This window comes from Sciurus vulgaris, assembly GCF_902686455.1.
Source record: "Sciurus vulgaris genome assembly, chromosome: 5".
NCBI classification, from domain to species: Eukaryota; Metazoa; Chordata; class Mammalia; order Rodentia; family Sciuridae; genus Sciurus; species Sciurus vulgaris.
The window spans coordinates 96,233,868-96,250,569 of NC_136465.1; the positions used below are offsets into that span (position 1 = coordinate 96,233,868).

General features: G+C 31.9%; 1 protein-coding gene across 9 annotated transcripts in view; it reads left to right on the forward strand.

Moving 5' to 3' along the window:
• Positions 1-16,702, forward strand: part of CCDC91 (coiled-coil domain containing 91) — a 423,551-nt gene that overhangs the window by 140,315 nt on the left and 266,534 nt on the right. For all 9 annotated transcript variants that reach the window (XM_079139392.1, XM_079139390.1, XM_079139391.1 and 6 more), the window contains one exon: positions 868-972. In XM_079139392.1, the coding sequence (XP_078995518.1) occupies positions 868-972 (105 nt within the window). The remainder of the gene's footprint in view (positions 1-867; positions 973-16,702) is intronic.

Below are 16,702 nucleotides of genomic sequence, written 5' to 3' on the forward strand. Positions count from 1 at the left end.
AAGCTTTTGATAAGAAATCTCTAGTCTTAAAAACGGTTGGCTCTCCATATCCATGGGTTCCACATCTAGATTCAACCTACCACACATCAAAACTATTTGGGAAAAAAAATGTCCGTGTACTGAACACATACAGACCATTTTTGTTTTGTTATTTTTTTCATACACAGTACAACATATCTATTTACAATGTATTTATATTAGGTATTATAAATAATCTACAGATGATTTGAAGTATATGGAAGGATATGCATAGGTTATATACAAATACTATGCCAGTTCATATAAGGGACTTAAGCATCCTCAGATTTTCATATGAACAGGGATTCTGAAAAAAATCCCCCGTGGATACCACAGGATAACTATATATATTTGTTAAAGATATGAACAGTTTGACTTGGGTTCCCCACCCAACTAATACTTTCCTTTCTGATTTAGTTTAATTTGCTTTGGGAGCAGGCAGTATTATATTTCTTATGCAGATTTGAAATGTTATAACATTAACTTCTCCCTGTGGGAATTTAGGCATCATGGGTATATTTGACAAGAGTATTTAGATGTATAGCCATTTTTATAAATTATTTATGTTCTCATCTTTCTTCCCTACAATTATCTGATATTTTTTTACAAATTTCTAGAAAGTTTATATAGAAATCGATTTTGTCCATTGAAATTACTTGAGATGCTCTATTCATTTCTAGTGTTTTATAAATATTTGAAATTGGTAGAAATTAGAATGAAAGGTATGATTTATAATATTGAGACTTTCAACCATATTTCCTATGTATTCTTTTCTTGACATTTTCTATGTTCATTAAAAAGCTGTTGTAGTCTATTAATGTTGTAAAGTTTGTATTTTTTTTCTTTTAGGATGTGGAATCATTAATGGAAAAGCATAGTGTGTTAGAAAAAGGTTTCCTAAAAGAAAAAGAACAAGAGGCCATTTCTTTTCAAGATAGATACAAAGAACTTCAGGTAAGCCTAGTAGATTTAAAATTTACAATGTAACTCTTTTGATGAAATATGCATATAATTTAAAAATTTCTTGGTAACTGTCTTATGAATGAATAATCTGATACCTGCTTAAATAAATGATAAAACATTAATCAGTATGGGTGAAATTAATGAAGATGGTCATTTTAGAAAGTATGAATCTGTGAGAAGTCCTAAGGATTAGTAGTTTGAGGTTCAAACAATTTGGTGAAAATTATCTGTTTCTAATGGGTAACACTTTGGGAACTGAATATTCTAATTTTTATTGTTATAATTATATGAAGAGTTTAGAATATTGTAAATCTAAAAAGGGTATTTAACCTTTTTATAAATTATAGTTATTGTCTCTTCTTCTTCCCAAATTTCCTATTGATAAACTCGTTTCTTCTGTAGTCTTTCCCATTCCAGTAAATGATAACTTCATCTTTCTAACTGCTAAAGCTAAAACCTACTCATTCGTATATATACACACACATATTAGTGTAAATATATATAGTGTATTTATTCTCTGTTAGCAAAATGTGTTGATTCTGCCTTCAAAGTGTTTTGATTTCAACCCTTAATATTATCAGATTCACTGCTTTTATTCTGTGCTACCATTATTTCTTCCTTGGAATACTAAAATATCAATCATATAACTAATCTTTTTGCTTTTGCCTTTGCTCACTTACCTTCCATTTCTCACATCCCAGTCCTTGTGATCTGTTTGACACTTAGATCATGTTGTTTTGCCTCAGTGGCTTCTCATCTCAACCACACTAAAAATCAGGTTCTTAAAATAGTTTTCAAGATCCTTACGTTCTATCGATCCCTTCCCCCTTTTCCTATCTTGTTCTCAGTCATTTTGTTTCATCCCAATGTTTGAAGTATCCTTCCTTCAGATACCTGCATCATTTTCTTCTTTACATTCTTCCCTTCAAATATCATCTTATCAGAGAGGCCTTTCCAGATAATACCGGCATTCCCTCCACCAGCCTTACCATATTTTGCTTTATTTTACTCCATAGCAGTTTTTACATCTGACAAACTGTGCATTTAGTTTTTATTTTCCTGAATCATTATAATAAGTAGCTTTCAAGTTTCCACTTTTGACTCTCCTCCTGCGAAGTTTTTATTTCAGCAGGGTAGTGTTTTAAATGTAAATAAGATCAGATCTCAACCTTTATTCCCATTTGCTTTTCATTATAAATCTTTGGACTTCTCTGGCTCCTTCATTTGATCCCCAGGTATTTATTATGCCAAACTTCAAAGTAAGGTCCAGGTGAATACATGAGTGGGGAGGGCATTTCCTCTCTGTAGTAAAGCTACGGTCCATCCATGATCACTCGTATTTTCTCTGTCTGGAATGTTCTTCTTTCGTGTGTATTTAGAACTTTGTTAAAAATAAAAAAATTGGAAATAAGGTTAAGGGTGAGCAGCGTCTTTTAATTACTAATAGGACATTGTTTAATAAGCCTACCCCAGGATCATATAAGAGAATGTACTTTATTTATTTACCTGTTTACTGTTGATTAAAAGTGACATCACATATTAATTTGTAGTTGTTTTTCCCCAAAGAAAGATAATTTGTCTTTTAGCAATGATAATTTCAAAAATATAGTTTATTGCTCTGTAGGATATTATCCAGTTTGGTGCCTAACCTCATACTCTTAATACTCCATTGTTAAATTTCCTGTGTGGATATCAGCTCTTCAAATGCATTTTGAACAAGCCTTAATGTAAAGATTCATTTATTCACAAATAAGTAGAATAAGTCTTAGGTATAAGTTTATATTTATGAGTCCCATATTAATTTTTTGAGGTTTTCTATTTTTTCCCATATTAATTAAAAAAAATACTTTTACCAACTTTCACTGAACCCTAGATTCCTTATATACCTACACAAATACTAGCAGCTTTTGGAGGCTTTCCTTGCCCATGCTATGTAAAATAAGACCCTGAGTTCATGTTCAACATTCTTATACTCTCTTTCTTTGCTGTGTGTTTGCTTTATATTTATTAGGTTTGTGCATATATATTCTGGAGGTGTTAGATATTCTAGAGGTGTATTTTCAACAACAAAATATTTAAATTATCTAAACGCTTGATTTAGCAAGAATTCAGAAAATCACAGACTTAATTATTGGCCTTTCAGTAATTCATTTCTTCCTGGAGATACAGGCATTTCTCAAACTGGTACAAAGCTTGTTCTTCCTAATAATCTTTTTTCTTATTGGGGTTGGGGGTGGGTTACTGGGGATTGAATCCAGAGGGGGCTTAACCACTGAACCACATCCTCAGTCATTTTTATTTTTTATTCTGAGACAGGGTCCCACTAAATTGCTAAGGCTGGTCTCAAACTTGGAATCTTCCTTTCTCAGCCTCCCAGGTTGCTAGGATTACAGGTGTGTGCCATCATGCTTGGTCTGCCTAATAATCTCTTAGGAATAGTAGATGTGATTAAATTTGTGAGTGTCATGGGAGCTTACAATATGTTCAATACATGTAGGATGAAATATTAGAAAAATGAGTTATTAAATAGTGAATGTATATATATATGTATATATGTTTTAAAATTTTCTGCTGAGAGTTATAATGTACCATTGATTTCTTAGATATTTGAAGGTCAATATATTTTTATATATTTTCAGTAAAATATGGTACTTCATATTTTTTGTACAAAGGCACCTAACATATAGATCTTCTAAATATTCATGGGCATTAACAAAATATTCATTAATGAAGTAGGAATTTTTCCTTTTTTGATCTTTATAATGACAGGTGTAATAGAGTGGTGCTTAAATCTCTGGTATCCTAAATAAAGCAAAATGTTTAGAAATATAACAAGATAAACTGAAAAGACTAGATTAAATTTACTGAGAAGCTCTTCTTCTTAAGGGTTAATATGTATATACATACATAAAAATTCTGGAAAGTGTGGACAATATAGGAAAATGAAGCAAAACTCATACCTTGTTCATACCATGAAATCCCAAGTATTTTGACCTGATTTCAGAATATTTTTTTCTGCATTTTTTAATTGGTGCATTACAGTTGTTCATAATGATAGGATTTGTTGTTACACAATCATACATGTATATAATATGACAATATAATTTGGCAGTACTTACCCCCTTCCTTCCTGCCTTCCACCCCTTGGTCCCTTTCCTCTCTGATCTCCCTTTGATTTTTAGGAGATCTACCCTCTACCTTTGGTTTCAGAATATTGAGCTTTGAATTTTCAATTGAGGAATCTACCCTTCCATTTAGGCCAGTGTTGGATATGCTTTTGCCAAGATTTTAGTCTAACTGGAAGAAAAGTAATTAATAAATAGAATGTTTGTAAAACCTTCTAGCAAACTTTTTTTTAAAAATCAACATTAACTACATTAGAGAATTTTGTTATTTTATGTGATATGGTCTAATTACCAGGATAGGTGGAGAAGTGTGAATACACTTTAACAGAAGGAAATAATGAATGGTGTAAATACTACAGTACAATGGGGGTGTGTACTCCTACCCTTTTTCCTTTCTGTCCAGGGTGTGTAGCTTAACCAGAGGAAGAAAAGTGAGTCACGCTGCATTTGTCAGAGATAGCTATTTTAAGGACTTTCATAAGACTTGAATAGAGAACTCCTCATCTTTGTATAGTTTGGATTTTAGTCCCTCTGTCTTCTCTCTGAGACTCCCATAGCAAGTGGGCCAGTACTTTTGACAAGCACTAAGGAAACTTGGCAGCTTGATAGCACGTCAGGGTGCTGCCAAATGTAAAAAAATTAATTAGCAGACATAGCTGGTTATTAAATTATCTGCTAGTTGTCAGTATTGGTAGCTCTGACAACCTTGAGGAATTCTCTCTGTAAGCTTTTTAGACTCTGCTTCTTTGTTAACAATTTCATTTTCTATTGAAGTGCTCCCTGGTTATAGTAGCTCAACTATTTTACTTGAGAATTTAGTTAAAAAAAAAAAAAACCCATATACTGTTATGTGAAAATAAAGTGTTTTGGAGGATTTTAAATTTACCTAATAAATGAATTTATACAGCTTCAGGTTACATATGTTCTGTTGCCGATTTCTATTTAAATATTGGTAGATATTTTTCCCAATATTTTTATGTACTGTTTTAAAATCAATATTAGTCAAGTATTGGACATTTGGGTCCTTTGCCAGAGTTTGCTGTAGTAATTGTGCTTTATGTTATTTGGTTAAGGTAGATGAGATCGGTGGTTTGATACCCCTGAACATTCAGCTTAATGACCTGGGATGTGGGGAATTAAGAAGCTCTGCATAGATTAATCAAAATGTAGTTTGCATTCTTAATGAGGAATAGAGAATGTTGCAGGAAATACACATTAAACATAGCTTGAAAACATGTTTATTCACCTGCTTTTTTTTCCCCATGATTAATACTCTGATGAAAAAAAATGAAAAGAGAATGGTATTTTATGTTTTGATTGATTGTAGATGCCATTCTGTTTCTACTATATTTAAATTGGATTAAATATTGGAGAATGTATAAATTTCAGATGTATGACAATCCATTTTCTGCCCAGCCCTTACAAAGAGAGAGTCTTATGAGGGGAGAATCATAAGATACAGCTACATATATATTTTTCTTATTTCAGAGCTTTTTGAATGAATTGTTAAATTTACAGTAAATACAAGATTGGGAAGATTAAGAATGAGATTTCTAGGTCAAAGTAACAAATTTTAAAGCATTGCTTTTTGTAATATATTTCACTAATTTATTTCATGTGATTTTCTTCACTGATTTGACTTCCTTTTCATCTTAAAACAATGGTTCTCAATCTTGGTTCACATTATAATCTCTGGGAAAGTTTTAAAAAATGCTCAACTGCTGCCTCATACCAGTTAAATAATGTGTTTAAGTGTTTCAAATATGAAAAAAGTACATATAATAAAGGCATGTAATAAAAAACCTACTCCTTTTCCTGTGGTTCATCTACCTGACAAAATTTACCTGGATAAACTAGGTCCATTTACCTTGTTCCTATTTCTCTCAACAGGTTTATTTTTATCTTCCTGTTGATCCAGATATACTTATATTCCCTCCCTTCTTTCCTGTACAGATGGTAGGAAAGACACTTTATTTACTTGCTCAAAAATTATTTTTGAGGGCCTGTCCACAGTGGTTCATAAAGAAATTCCTTATTCTTTTTTCTTTCCATGAGTATTTAAAATACATTACTCCTATTTTCTTTCATCATAAAGCATTAGTGTCAAACTCACACATCAATATAATTGTTTTTTCCAATTTTTAAAATTTTTTAAAAGTTCAGCGATTATACCAAAATATGTCATGGTTTTGGTCATTCTGAGGTGATTAACCTAGTTTCACAGTGTGTTGTTTTATTATATATAATTTTAATTCCTTGTTTAATTTCAATGTTTTTAATAAATTATGAACATAATATTTGTTTTATTTTGTATTGTGTTGTTTTTTGGGGGGGGGTGGTCAATACCTAATATTTGTATGTTGGATGGTCCTTGTTTTCTACATTTGTCTTTACTCTTGAAGTTTTTCATCTTCATTTCTTTTTAACGCTGCTGCTTTTATTCCATTTCTCTTAACATTTTCATTTAATTTATTTGGATTTGTGGTATTTTAAATTTAATAATCATTTCTGAAATCTGTTATGATTCTTTTTTGAACTTTCACTTTATGTCTGAGTTTTTCTAATTCTGATTTATGTTGTTCTTTAACTTGTCTTATGCTTTTCCTAATACCTTTTTTGCTCACTTTGAAATATAAATGTTGTTTTAAGTTTTCCAATATATATTTTATTCTCTTTTCATCTTCTGTAGGGCTGTCATTTTATTCCTTCTTTTTTTAAATAGTAGCATTGTATGGGATTTGACTTATACTTTTCTGTTTTTTGTTTTTATGTGACATTTGTTCCCATATTTTTTAAGTGGAAGAATGAATGAAGAATCAGTTTGTTCTTTATTTTAAAGTGTTCTCATCTTTGTTTTTTGTCAAATTAAAAAAAATAAGGTGACAATATTCTTAGCTATTTTTTTCTGACTCTTCCCTCTTTCCACTTTTATCCTCTCTTATTCCTCCCTTTTAATTGCCAAATCTTAGGCTTGGTCACTGGATTCTATTCCCAGCCATCCTGGGAATTTTATCTTGAGAGTATTTAGAGTTTATCTTGAGAGTATTTAGAGTTTCTTCAGCCTGGTGTTTCCTGGGCCATCAATATCTTTCTGAGGACCACTTGTTTTTACCCCCAGTTGCAGTGTACAGTATCTTCCCAGTTTCAGCAACTGTCCTTACGTTATCAGACTGACCTTGCCAGTGAACATCTGTTAGCTACTTTTGAGTTTTTACATTTATTTAGTATCTTTTTATCTTACCTACTACAAAAGATTCTGTGTGCAGATGTTAGGATTATTGATGGTTTGTCCTTACCTGTTCATGCTTTGGCATTTACAGGGATGCTGTGTCATCTATTTTTCTGACAGATATTGAATATGAGTTTTCAGTTATATTTTATTATTTTAAAGATGTTCTGTGGTTTTGTGATGGGATTTTCTGAGACCTGAATACTACCATATTCTTAGTTTTCTCTCATTATTAATTAATAATTAAAGGGAATTATTCATGAAGATAAGGGTTAAATATGTACAGATACTTAGTTTTTCATGGAATCTAGTAGAAGATTGCAGGGACTTAGAAGTTCTTTCCCAGTAAAATTTGAAGGAAAGACCATGTTTTATTCATTTTTGTATGCTATGGTTTGGCACTGGCCTGTGAGAACTGTCAAAATGAAGACTTGTTTGGAGAAAAAAATCTTCTTGGGAAAAGATCTTTATTCTTTACTTTAAACTGAATCAGTTATCTTAGTCACTAGATTTCATCTTCATTGTACTTTCTAAAGAAAAGAGGACGAGCTAGTTTTTCATTTGTTTGTTGGGAGAGGCAGTATTTAAAAACCCATCCATGGGGTTTAACTTATTGTTGTACCTTTGTATCTGTACTTTGCAGGTGAGGATCACCACACCTTGATTGATGTTTCTAATAATGACTTTAAACCATGCCCTTCCTCATCCAGATATTAAATTTTATAAAAGACACTTCAGTTTTAAACTGTTTTACCTCCTTCACTGTCTTTATTCTATAACATAGAGGTTAGAGTTTCCTGGGCCATCAATATCTTTAAAAAAAGAAGAAGAATTTTAAAGAAATAAAAATTAGTAGGCTGGGGAAATAGCTTAGTTGGTAGAGTGCTCGCCCCACAAGCACAAAGCCCTGGGTTCAATCCCCTGCACCGCAAAAAAAAAAAAAAAAAAAAAAAGCTTTAACTCTTGTTTATAAAAATAGTTTATTTGATATAGTTTAAACAATGAAGAAATTGTGGTTTGGGACTGTAGCTTAGTGGTGGGTATTTGTCTAACGTGTAAGAACCTGGGTTTGATCCTCAGTGCTGTGAAAAAAGAAAAAAATTTAGGAAAGCACTCTTGTCCCCAATTTAATAAACAAAAAGGTGGTTTTTAAAACAATCGTTTTAAAACAATTATTTTAGTACTTTTTTAATAATAGGGAGAGATATAAACTTTAAAATTTTTGATTATTTGTTACTGAATAATAGTAGTAAGGAGAAAATTGACCTTTGTTCTGAAAATAGTGTTCAGGATTGAGGGCCTTTTTGAGAATTAAAATATAGGTTCAGCTTTTTGAAAATTTTGTGTTGTCTTACATTTTGAAGCCCAGTATTTCATCTCCTTATCCCTGTTTCTAGTAATTAAGAAAATCAAGTTATCATGTATTTATTGAAACTAAATTGGACAGTTTTTTGAAGTCTTTGGGAAAATGTTGTTTTCAAAATTTAGACTAATACTAGTATTTTAAGTTCATGCTAGTACTTCCTCTAATTCAAGATGACATCAATTTTGAAGTTAATTTTTTTTCTGTTTTTAAATTTAAAAATAGTTCCATCATTTAAAAGTATTAGGCTCATCAACTTATTAAAGGTTTCAGAGGTATTGAAAAGACAACATGAAACCTATACTCAAAATGAAAGGTCTAATGTTCCCTCTGATATGTGAATGCTACCACACAACAAAGGGTTTGGGGGAATAGAAGTTCAGCAGATTAGAGAAAGGAGAATGAAAGGAAGGGAGCCGGTATAGGAATAGGAAAGACAGTCAAATGGATCTGTTGTAACTTTCCTTATTATATATATGAATGCACCACTGTGAATTTCAATATCATGTATGTCTATACGACTGGGATCCTAATTAGAATAAGATATTTTCCTTTTATATAAATATATCAAAATAAATTCTACTGTCATATATAACCAAGAAGAACAAATAAAAATAACTTCTAATCTTTAAAATCTTAAAACATGTTAGAATATGCATCTTAGATTTGATTAATAAAATGAATTTTTCTATCCCAAATATTTTCAACATGTTAAGAATTTATAAATAGTTTAGTTAGAACTTTAAAATGTTGTAAGAATAAAAACCAAAGTTTTGGTGATTTAAGCAAAGAAACTTCAAATATTTTAGTAAATAGAAAACAAAGGGTTTTTTTTTCTTTCTGATTTTAAATTTTAAAGTAGTGCCATCATTTAATGGAGCTGTAGAATATCATGCTAAGTGAAAGAAACCAATCCCAAAGAACCAAAGGCTGAATGTTTTCTCTGGTATGCAGATGCTAATTTATATGGGGGGTGTGGCTAGGGAGTAATAGAAGTACTTTGGATTAGACAGAGGGGAGTGGAGGGAAGGGAGGGCGGGTATGGGGGTGAGAATAAGAATAGAATGAATGAGACATTATTACCCTATGTGCAATATGATTATACAACCTGTGTACAACCAGAAGAATTAGAAGTTATAGTTCATTTATGTATGATGTGTCAAAATGCATTCTCCTGTCATGTGTAACTAATTGGAACAAAAAAAATTTAAAAAGATATAGTTCCATCATTTAAAAGCATTAGGCTCATTAAAGAGATTACCTGCAGGGAAAAAAATTATCCCCCCCTCTAAAAAAAATAGACTGAACTCACCTTAAATTACGTATCTTAAGTTATCATACTAAGACTCTTCATAAAATCTCTCTGGCAAACATGCATTTCTTCCATATGTTCACTTAATCTTTAAAGATATTACTCATTTTTAATTGTGAGTGATTTAGGGGTAAATGCTAAAACTTAATAAATGTATTTTCTTTAAAAATTAGTGTATGATCTCTTGTGATCTATGTTAATATAAATGGTGACATGAACACATTACAGAAATACAATTGTAATTATACCTATTCTGACTTTGATCTTTTGCTTTTTTTGTAAATTTATGTAACTCAAAAATTGTCTTTTCTATAATGTATAATTTGGTAAAATATGATTCTAATGTTAACAGCCATTTCATATGATATAGGATATTTGTACATTTATTACTTGAGGAGTGTACATTTTATCTTCTCGTTTGGATTTTAAATCTTTCAAGGACTTCACTTTCATCAATGATCACAGTTTTTGCATACTTAATGTTTTCTATAAGTGCTTAGTGATAGATTTTTTTTTTAATCATGCATTATGGCATTGCCGCAAAATAGGAAAACATGGTCTTAAAATGTGGCTAACCTTCATTCTCATCCAGTGGTGTGGCAAACGTGTTATTTTTGAATACCCTAATTTACAATCTCAAGGGATGTATTTACTGTATTTCCCTACTTATCTGAGGGCAGATTCTGACCTCAGCCATTCTAGAACAAAGCCACAGACCTCAGCAGTAAATGAAAAGACTAGGTTGAAGCAAAGTCTCATAAAATCCATATACTTTATTTAGTAGATAGGTCATAGAGCCTTTGTTTCTCAGCTAGACAGTTGACTACAATATTAAGGAGGGAGATGCATCTGCCTTTATAGTAGCCTGTAAAGAATATTGAGGAAGTAATAATATCCATAGTTTAAAATAGAAGAAAATTTTGGCTGGGGTTAAGTGGCTCCTGGGTCTATTTTCATTATATTCTTTGAAGGATTTTTGAATTTGGACTCTTCTCAGGTATAAATGTTTAATATGGAAAGGAATAATTAGGGAATATTTGCTATGAGTTGATGTGATTTGATTAGAAGAGTTCTACTCTTTTTCTTTCAGTGTTTACTTTTGAGAAGGCCATGTGTCTATATATTCTGAGAGAAGAAGAATATTGTGATTTTGAAAGTAGCAAAGAATCTACCATCTAAAACACTTAACCGTGCAGAGAATGGTACCATATTGTGGGAATATGATTATGGAGAATAAGGGCTTTTTTGAGCATTTTGTACTTACTTTGGATTGTTCATTGCTACTTTATCTTCATTATTTAGGTCTAAATTTTGAGGCCACCTCTGACACAGATGTTTTTCAACCTTTTTGGCTAAAGTAGTTTACTTCCCATTGCACTCTTATTTTCCTCAAAACTTAGCAGACTCTTGTTTATGTATTTATTGTTGAACTATTTCCCCTTTATCCCACAATGAACATTCCTAAGAGGAACATATTTTCTGCCTTATGAAACCATTGCATTTCAGATCCTGGAAGAGTACTTACTGCACATGAAAAAATATATGTTAATTTGGAGGTTAGTTGATTTCATTATGTAATTTGTAGAGTGCTGTGGATTGAACTGTGTACACCCCGCCCTCCAAATTCATATGTTGAAACCCTAATCCCCCATATGATGGAGTTTGGAGATGGGGCCTCTGGGAAATAGATAAAAATGAAGTCATGAGAGGGTGCCCTTGTAATGGGATCAGTGCCCTTAATGAGTATACGGAGAGTTTGCTCTCTCTCTTTTGCGCCCTTACCAAGAAAGGGCATAGTGAGAAAGAGACCATCACAGGAGTCAAGAAGAGAGACTTTACCAGCATCTGACAATGCTCGCAGCTTCATTTTAGATTTCTAGCCTCTAAAATTGTGAGAAAATAAATATCTTTTATAGATTACCCAGTCTGTGGTGTTTTGTTATGGCAAATTTAAGATGTAGTATAGGTCTTCTTTTTTTATAGCTAATAGTATATTTTATCATCCATTTAGCATGCACCGTCGATCCATCTTTATGTTAAAACTTTGCTGGATTCAGTTTTTAAACAAATAAAATATCTTTTCACATTATAAAACTACTAAGGGAGTTTATAGTTTTTGGAGGAGGTTTTAGTGATAAAAGATTAAGAAATGTTTATTTTCTTTCAGACTAATATAGCATCTTCTAAGAAAATATTGAATTTGCTTTTAGCTGTAGATACAGAGTTGAGAGCATTCTAAATGTATTACCCACTCAATCTGCATCTAAAATTGCAGACTGTCTGCCAAGGAGTTCTGCGAGCTAAAGCAGTGTCTAAAATAATAAGAGCAGCATGAATTCTGAAGCAGCTGAAGAGGCCAGCCTTCCTGGCAAACACTAACCTGCCCTTTACTGTGTAGGAATTTATGGATGTGGCCACAGCTCCAGTCCTGCTAGGCTTTAAGACTTACCAAGGACCTCACACATTTTTGAAACCTTTGACCCTCCTCTTCTGCTTTGTTTCAGGAAACTTTTTTACTTTATCATTTTAGAGACGTTCCTCAGTTGTTTATTGAAGTTTCTCCTATTTTGTTATAGTTTATTAATCTCAAGTAATAGACTGCCTTGACATATTTTTCTTTAGTATGTGTAAATTTTATATGTGCCTAAAATACCTTTAACTTCCTTTTTTCTTCTTTAAACTTTCATTTATAGCCGGGTTCAGTGGCACATGCCTGTAGTCCCAGCCACTTGGGAGGCTGAAGTAGAGGACCACAAGTTCAAGGCCAGCCTCAGCAATTTATTGAGGTCCTAAGCAACTTAGTGAGACCCTGTCTTAAAATTAAAAAGGTCTGGGGATGTGGCTTAGTGGTTAAGAGCCCCTGGGTTCAATTCCTGGTACAAAAAAAAATTTTTTTTCCCTTTATCCTTTTTCTTAAGACACACACAATTTTCTTAGCACTAGTGTACCAGAATTTCAAATATATAAACCTGTAGCTTAGAAAATGAAGGATGCCCATAATTTCACACCTTGTGGGTAACAGCTTTTTAGACGTAATTTTCTTTCCAGAATAGCATACAAATTTACACTTTCACCACAAAGGAATAAAAGTACCTGCTTTACCATATCCTTGCCTACACTCAGCAGTTCAGTCATTTAATATTTGCTGATTAGGAAAGTAAAATGTATCTATTGAGTTTTTAATTTTATTTTCTCAATAGGAAAATGGTTATTAATCTTTGGTTTCTTCTCTATATTTTCTATGTCTGTCCTATTTTTGTTGTTCAAAAATTTTTCATCTTACTTTAAATGATTTATGAGAACCTTGATATGTTAGATTTGTTTACACTTTTCTATTTAGTATGGATATTTTTCTGTTTTTTTCTGTTAATGATACCTTTTACTATAGTGAATATAAGAAAGTATTTTCATCTATTATTTATTAGTTTTGGGTTTAAAAATATTTAGGTATTTTTTATTTCAATAATTTTACATTTAACTTTTGGTTCATCTGTAGTTTCTATTGTTTGAGTGAGGTAGGGTCCAATTATTCCTTTCCCCAAATGTATAGCTTCTTGCTCTTAAGATGTCTGTATAATCCCCTCCTTATTTTTCTCGAAACTTTATCACATACTAAATTTACTATATATATATATATTTGGGCATATTGTAGATTTTATTTTCATTTCTGTTTATGTATGTCTGTGTATTCATGTATCTATACCCTCTACCTTGTTTTTTAATCTTTTATTGCATATTTAGGCATTTGATAGAGTTGTATTTCCTTGTCTTGCCTGTTAATCTTTCAGTTGAATTTAATAAGCACTTAAATCCTTTTTTTTAACAAAATAATCCTCTTGAGATTTTGATAGGAATTTGATTATTTTTAGACTTATAGATGCAAAATTAACATTATTCCATATGTTTAATCTTTCTATTAATATTAAGATGTTTCTCCATTGTTCCAATCTCTCTTAATAGCCTTCAATTGAGTTTTACAGTTTTCTTCTGAGAATTCCTAGACACTTGTTAACTTAGTCCTCAAAATTTTAAGGACTTTTGTTAGTTTCACATATAATAAACATATACCTCATATAGAAACCAGATTTCCTGTAATCCTTCCCTGGCTTTCACTCTGTGGGGTTAAAAGTTCTTTGAACACCTAAAATTCCTATCGTTTTTGTGCTGACATTCAGTGTGATAAACTTGAACATCTGTGCTCTCTCAGAAACTGTGTCAGGCAATGAAGATTCACACATGTAAATGTTTTGGGATAATGAATGAACAAGCGTGCTTAAGCAATTGCCATACAATCTGAGGTTTCTAAGGGAGAATAGTATAGGTACATGGTATAGAAGAGGCTAAAAGAGGAGACGTCTTTAGAATTTAGACTTAAAACATGAACAGATCTTTGCCAAACAGGTAGGAAGGGGAGCTTCTTGTAGACAAAGTGGCATGTGTAAAGTCTTGAAATTATAAAATAGCATGATCTGTTAAAAAAAACTGGTAGTACTAGAGTTTTAGTAGTGAGAGTATATGGTTTGTATGTCAGCAGATGATATGATTGGAAGGAATTTTTGTAGCTGATTCTGAAATGGTTGTTAGAGGATGTTAAGATATTGTTAGCAATTGAGGAACAGTGAACATACTTGCATATTTGAGACATTATTTCAAGTTGATAATGATGAGTTGGAGAGAGATGAGTTAGAGTTAAATAGGCATCTTTAGAACCTGACCCTTTGGTTCAGGAGACATATAATGGAGATCTTAACGGAGTGGGGAAGTAGCAAATAAAGATATAGAGGAGGGAAAAGTATCTGCAAGGTGATAAAGTAGAAAACTTACAGAATTCAGTAACTGTTGGGAATGAGGAAGAGGAAGGAGTGTAGAATGGCCTTGCTTTCAGGTTTGTGAAATTCTTCAAGACCTAATTCATAAACTTTCCCTGTGAGAATTTTTTATAAATGTATGCATCATAAAATTATTTTCCTTTAGCCCTTATCAAATTAAGAATGCAATTATTATATAATTTCAGAGGACTTTCAGAGTAAGACATATAATCTCTATCTGCATTTAATAATTCTATCTTCTTCAGTTTCTCTTAAATTCTGAATACTCCTTCCCTTAGCAATGCAGTTACCCTAGCCTGGGGAGCAATCACCTTTCACTTGGATTACTGCATTGTAGTTTTGCTTTCCTCCAACCATTGGGCAGCATAATTCTTCAGACCTGATGATTTTATCTGTGTCTTAAAACTCTGCAGTGGCTTTCTTTTGTTTAGGATTAAGGGCAGCCTTTCAGAATGCCTTACAAGGTATTAAAACCATCACCATCACCACTAATAACACTTCCCCTTCGGTTATAATTAGGATTAAATAAGTTCATGCTCAAGAACAATGTCTGGCATACAGCACTATATAAATGTTTTCTCATGTTATTTTTATTACTTGTTTAATAGCTAACCTCCCTATTTGGACTGTAAGAACTATGGGCATTGAAATGATGTCTTTCTTCCTTTGGGTATTACGTTCTCAGTATTTGGCATATATTTAGTGATATTACATGCCCAGTACATAGTCATTTTATGTATGAGTGAATGTCATCTGGAAGCATGATGATGGAGCATTCAAAAACTCCAAGGCTTAGGCAGAATTATACTATTTGTTATAATATAATAGATAATGATTATTCATAGTATCCTGTGTTGCTGTGGACCAATTACATTTAATTATTTCTGTGTAAGATAGCACCTCTGAAGTGTTTTTTTTTTATTATTTGAAGAAAGGTATTATATAGGGAGTAAAAGAAACAATTGAATATATATAAACAAAAACAAAGTAATGGCAACATTGCATTGTTAATTAAAATTATCTTAATATGGTTTTCTTATGTACGAATAACTTGATCTACTCTAAGGATTTGGATGCATTTTTTTCCCTACCAAAATGCTTAAGAAATAAGTTTGTTCATGTATTCATTCATCTGACAAATATTTACTGGGTACCTTCTAATGGGACAGGTACTATTTTGGATATTTGAAATATATTAGTGGAAGAGCAACAATAACAACAAAAAATGACTGTTCATGGAGCTGACCATTTTATGGATGAGAAAGACTGTACTTAATAAACATAAAATGGGTTGATTATAAAGTATAAAGGGACTGATGAAGAATTTAGTGCAAGGTAGGGGATAGTGATTACTATGGCAGTGAAGCGGGGGATTTGGAAGTGATCAGAATTTCATTTAAGGTGAGTTTTGAGTACAAAGTTGAAGGTGGTGAAGGGAGAAGATTTGAGTCATAAGGAGTAGCTAGTGAAAAGGCTCCAAAGTAGAAACCTATAAAAAGACTAGTGTTGGTGGAGCAGAATGGGTGAGGGGAAGGTATAATAGATGAGGTCACCTAACAATTAAAAGCGGGCAGGGATCCTGAGGGCTTAGTCACTTTTATTTTTATTAGGTAATGTTGTTTTATTTTAATAAAAGTGTGTTTTATTTTACATTTTTTAAGAAAAAGTGTAGATATAACCAACTTGTGTTTAAAGAGTATGCCACAGTAAGAAGTACCATAAGAAATAATACACTTTACATTCTGTAAGACAGGATGTCTGTAGTCTTTTGATAGCATATATTTTCTTTGTGAATGATATCTGATTAGTGAAAATAATTCTATTTATTTTTTGAGGACTGAGGCAGATATGGCTGAGCATACT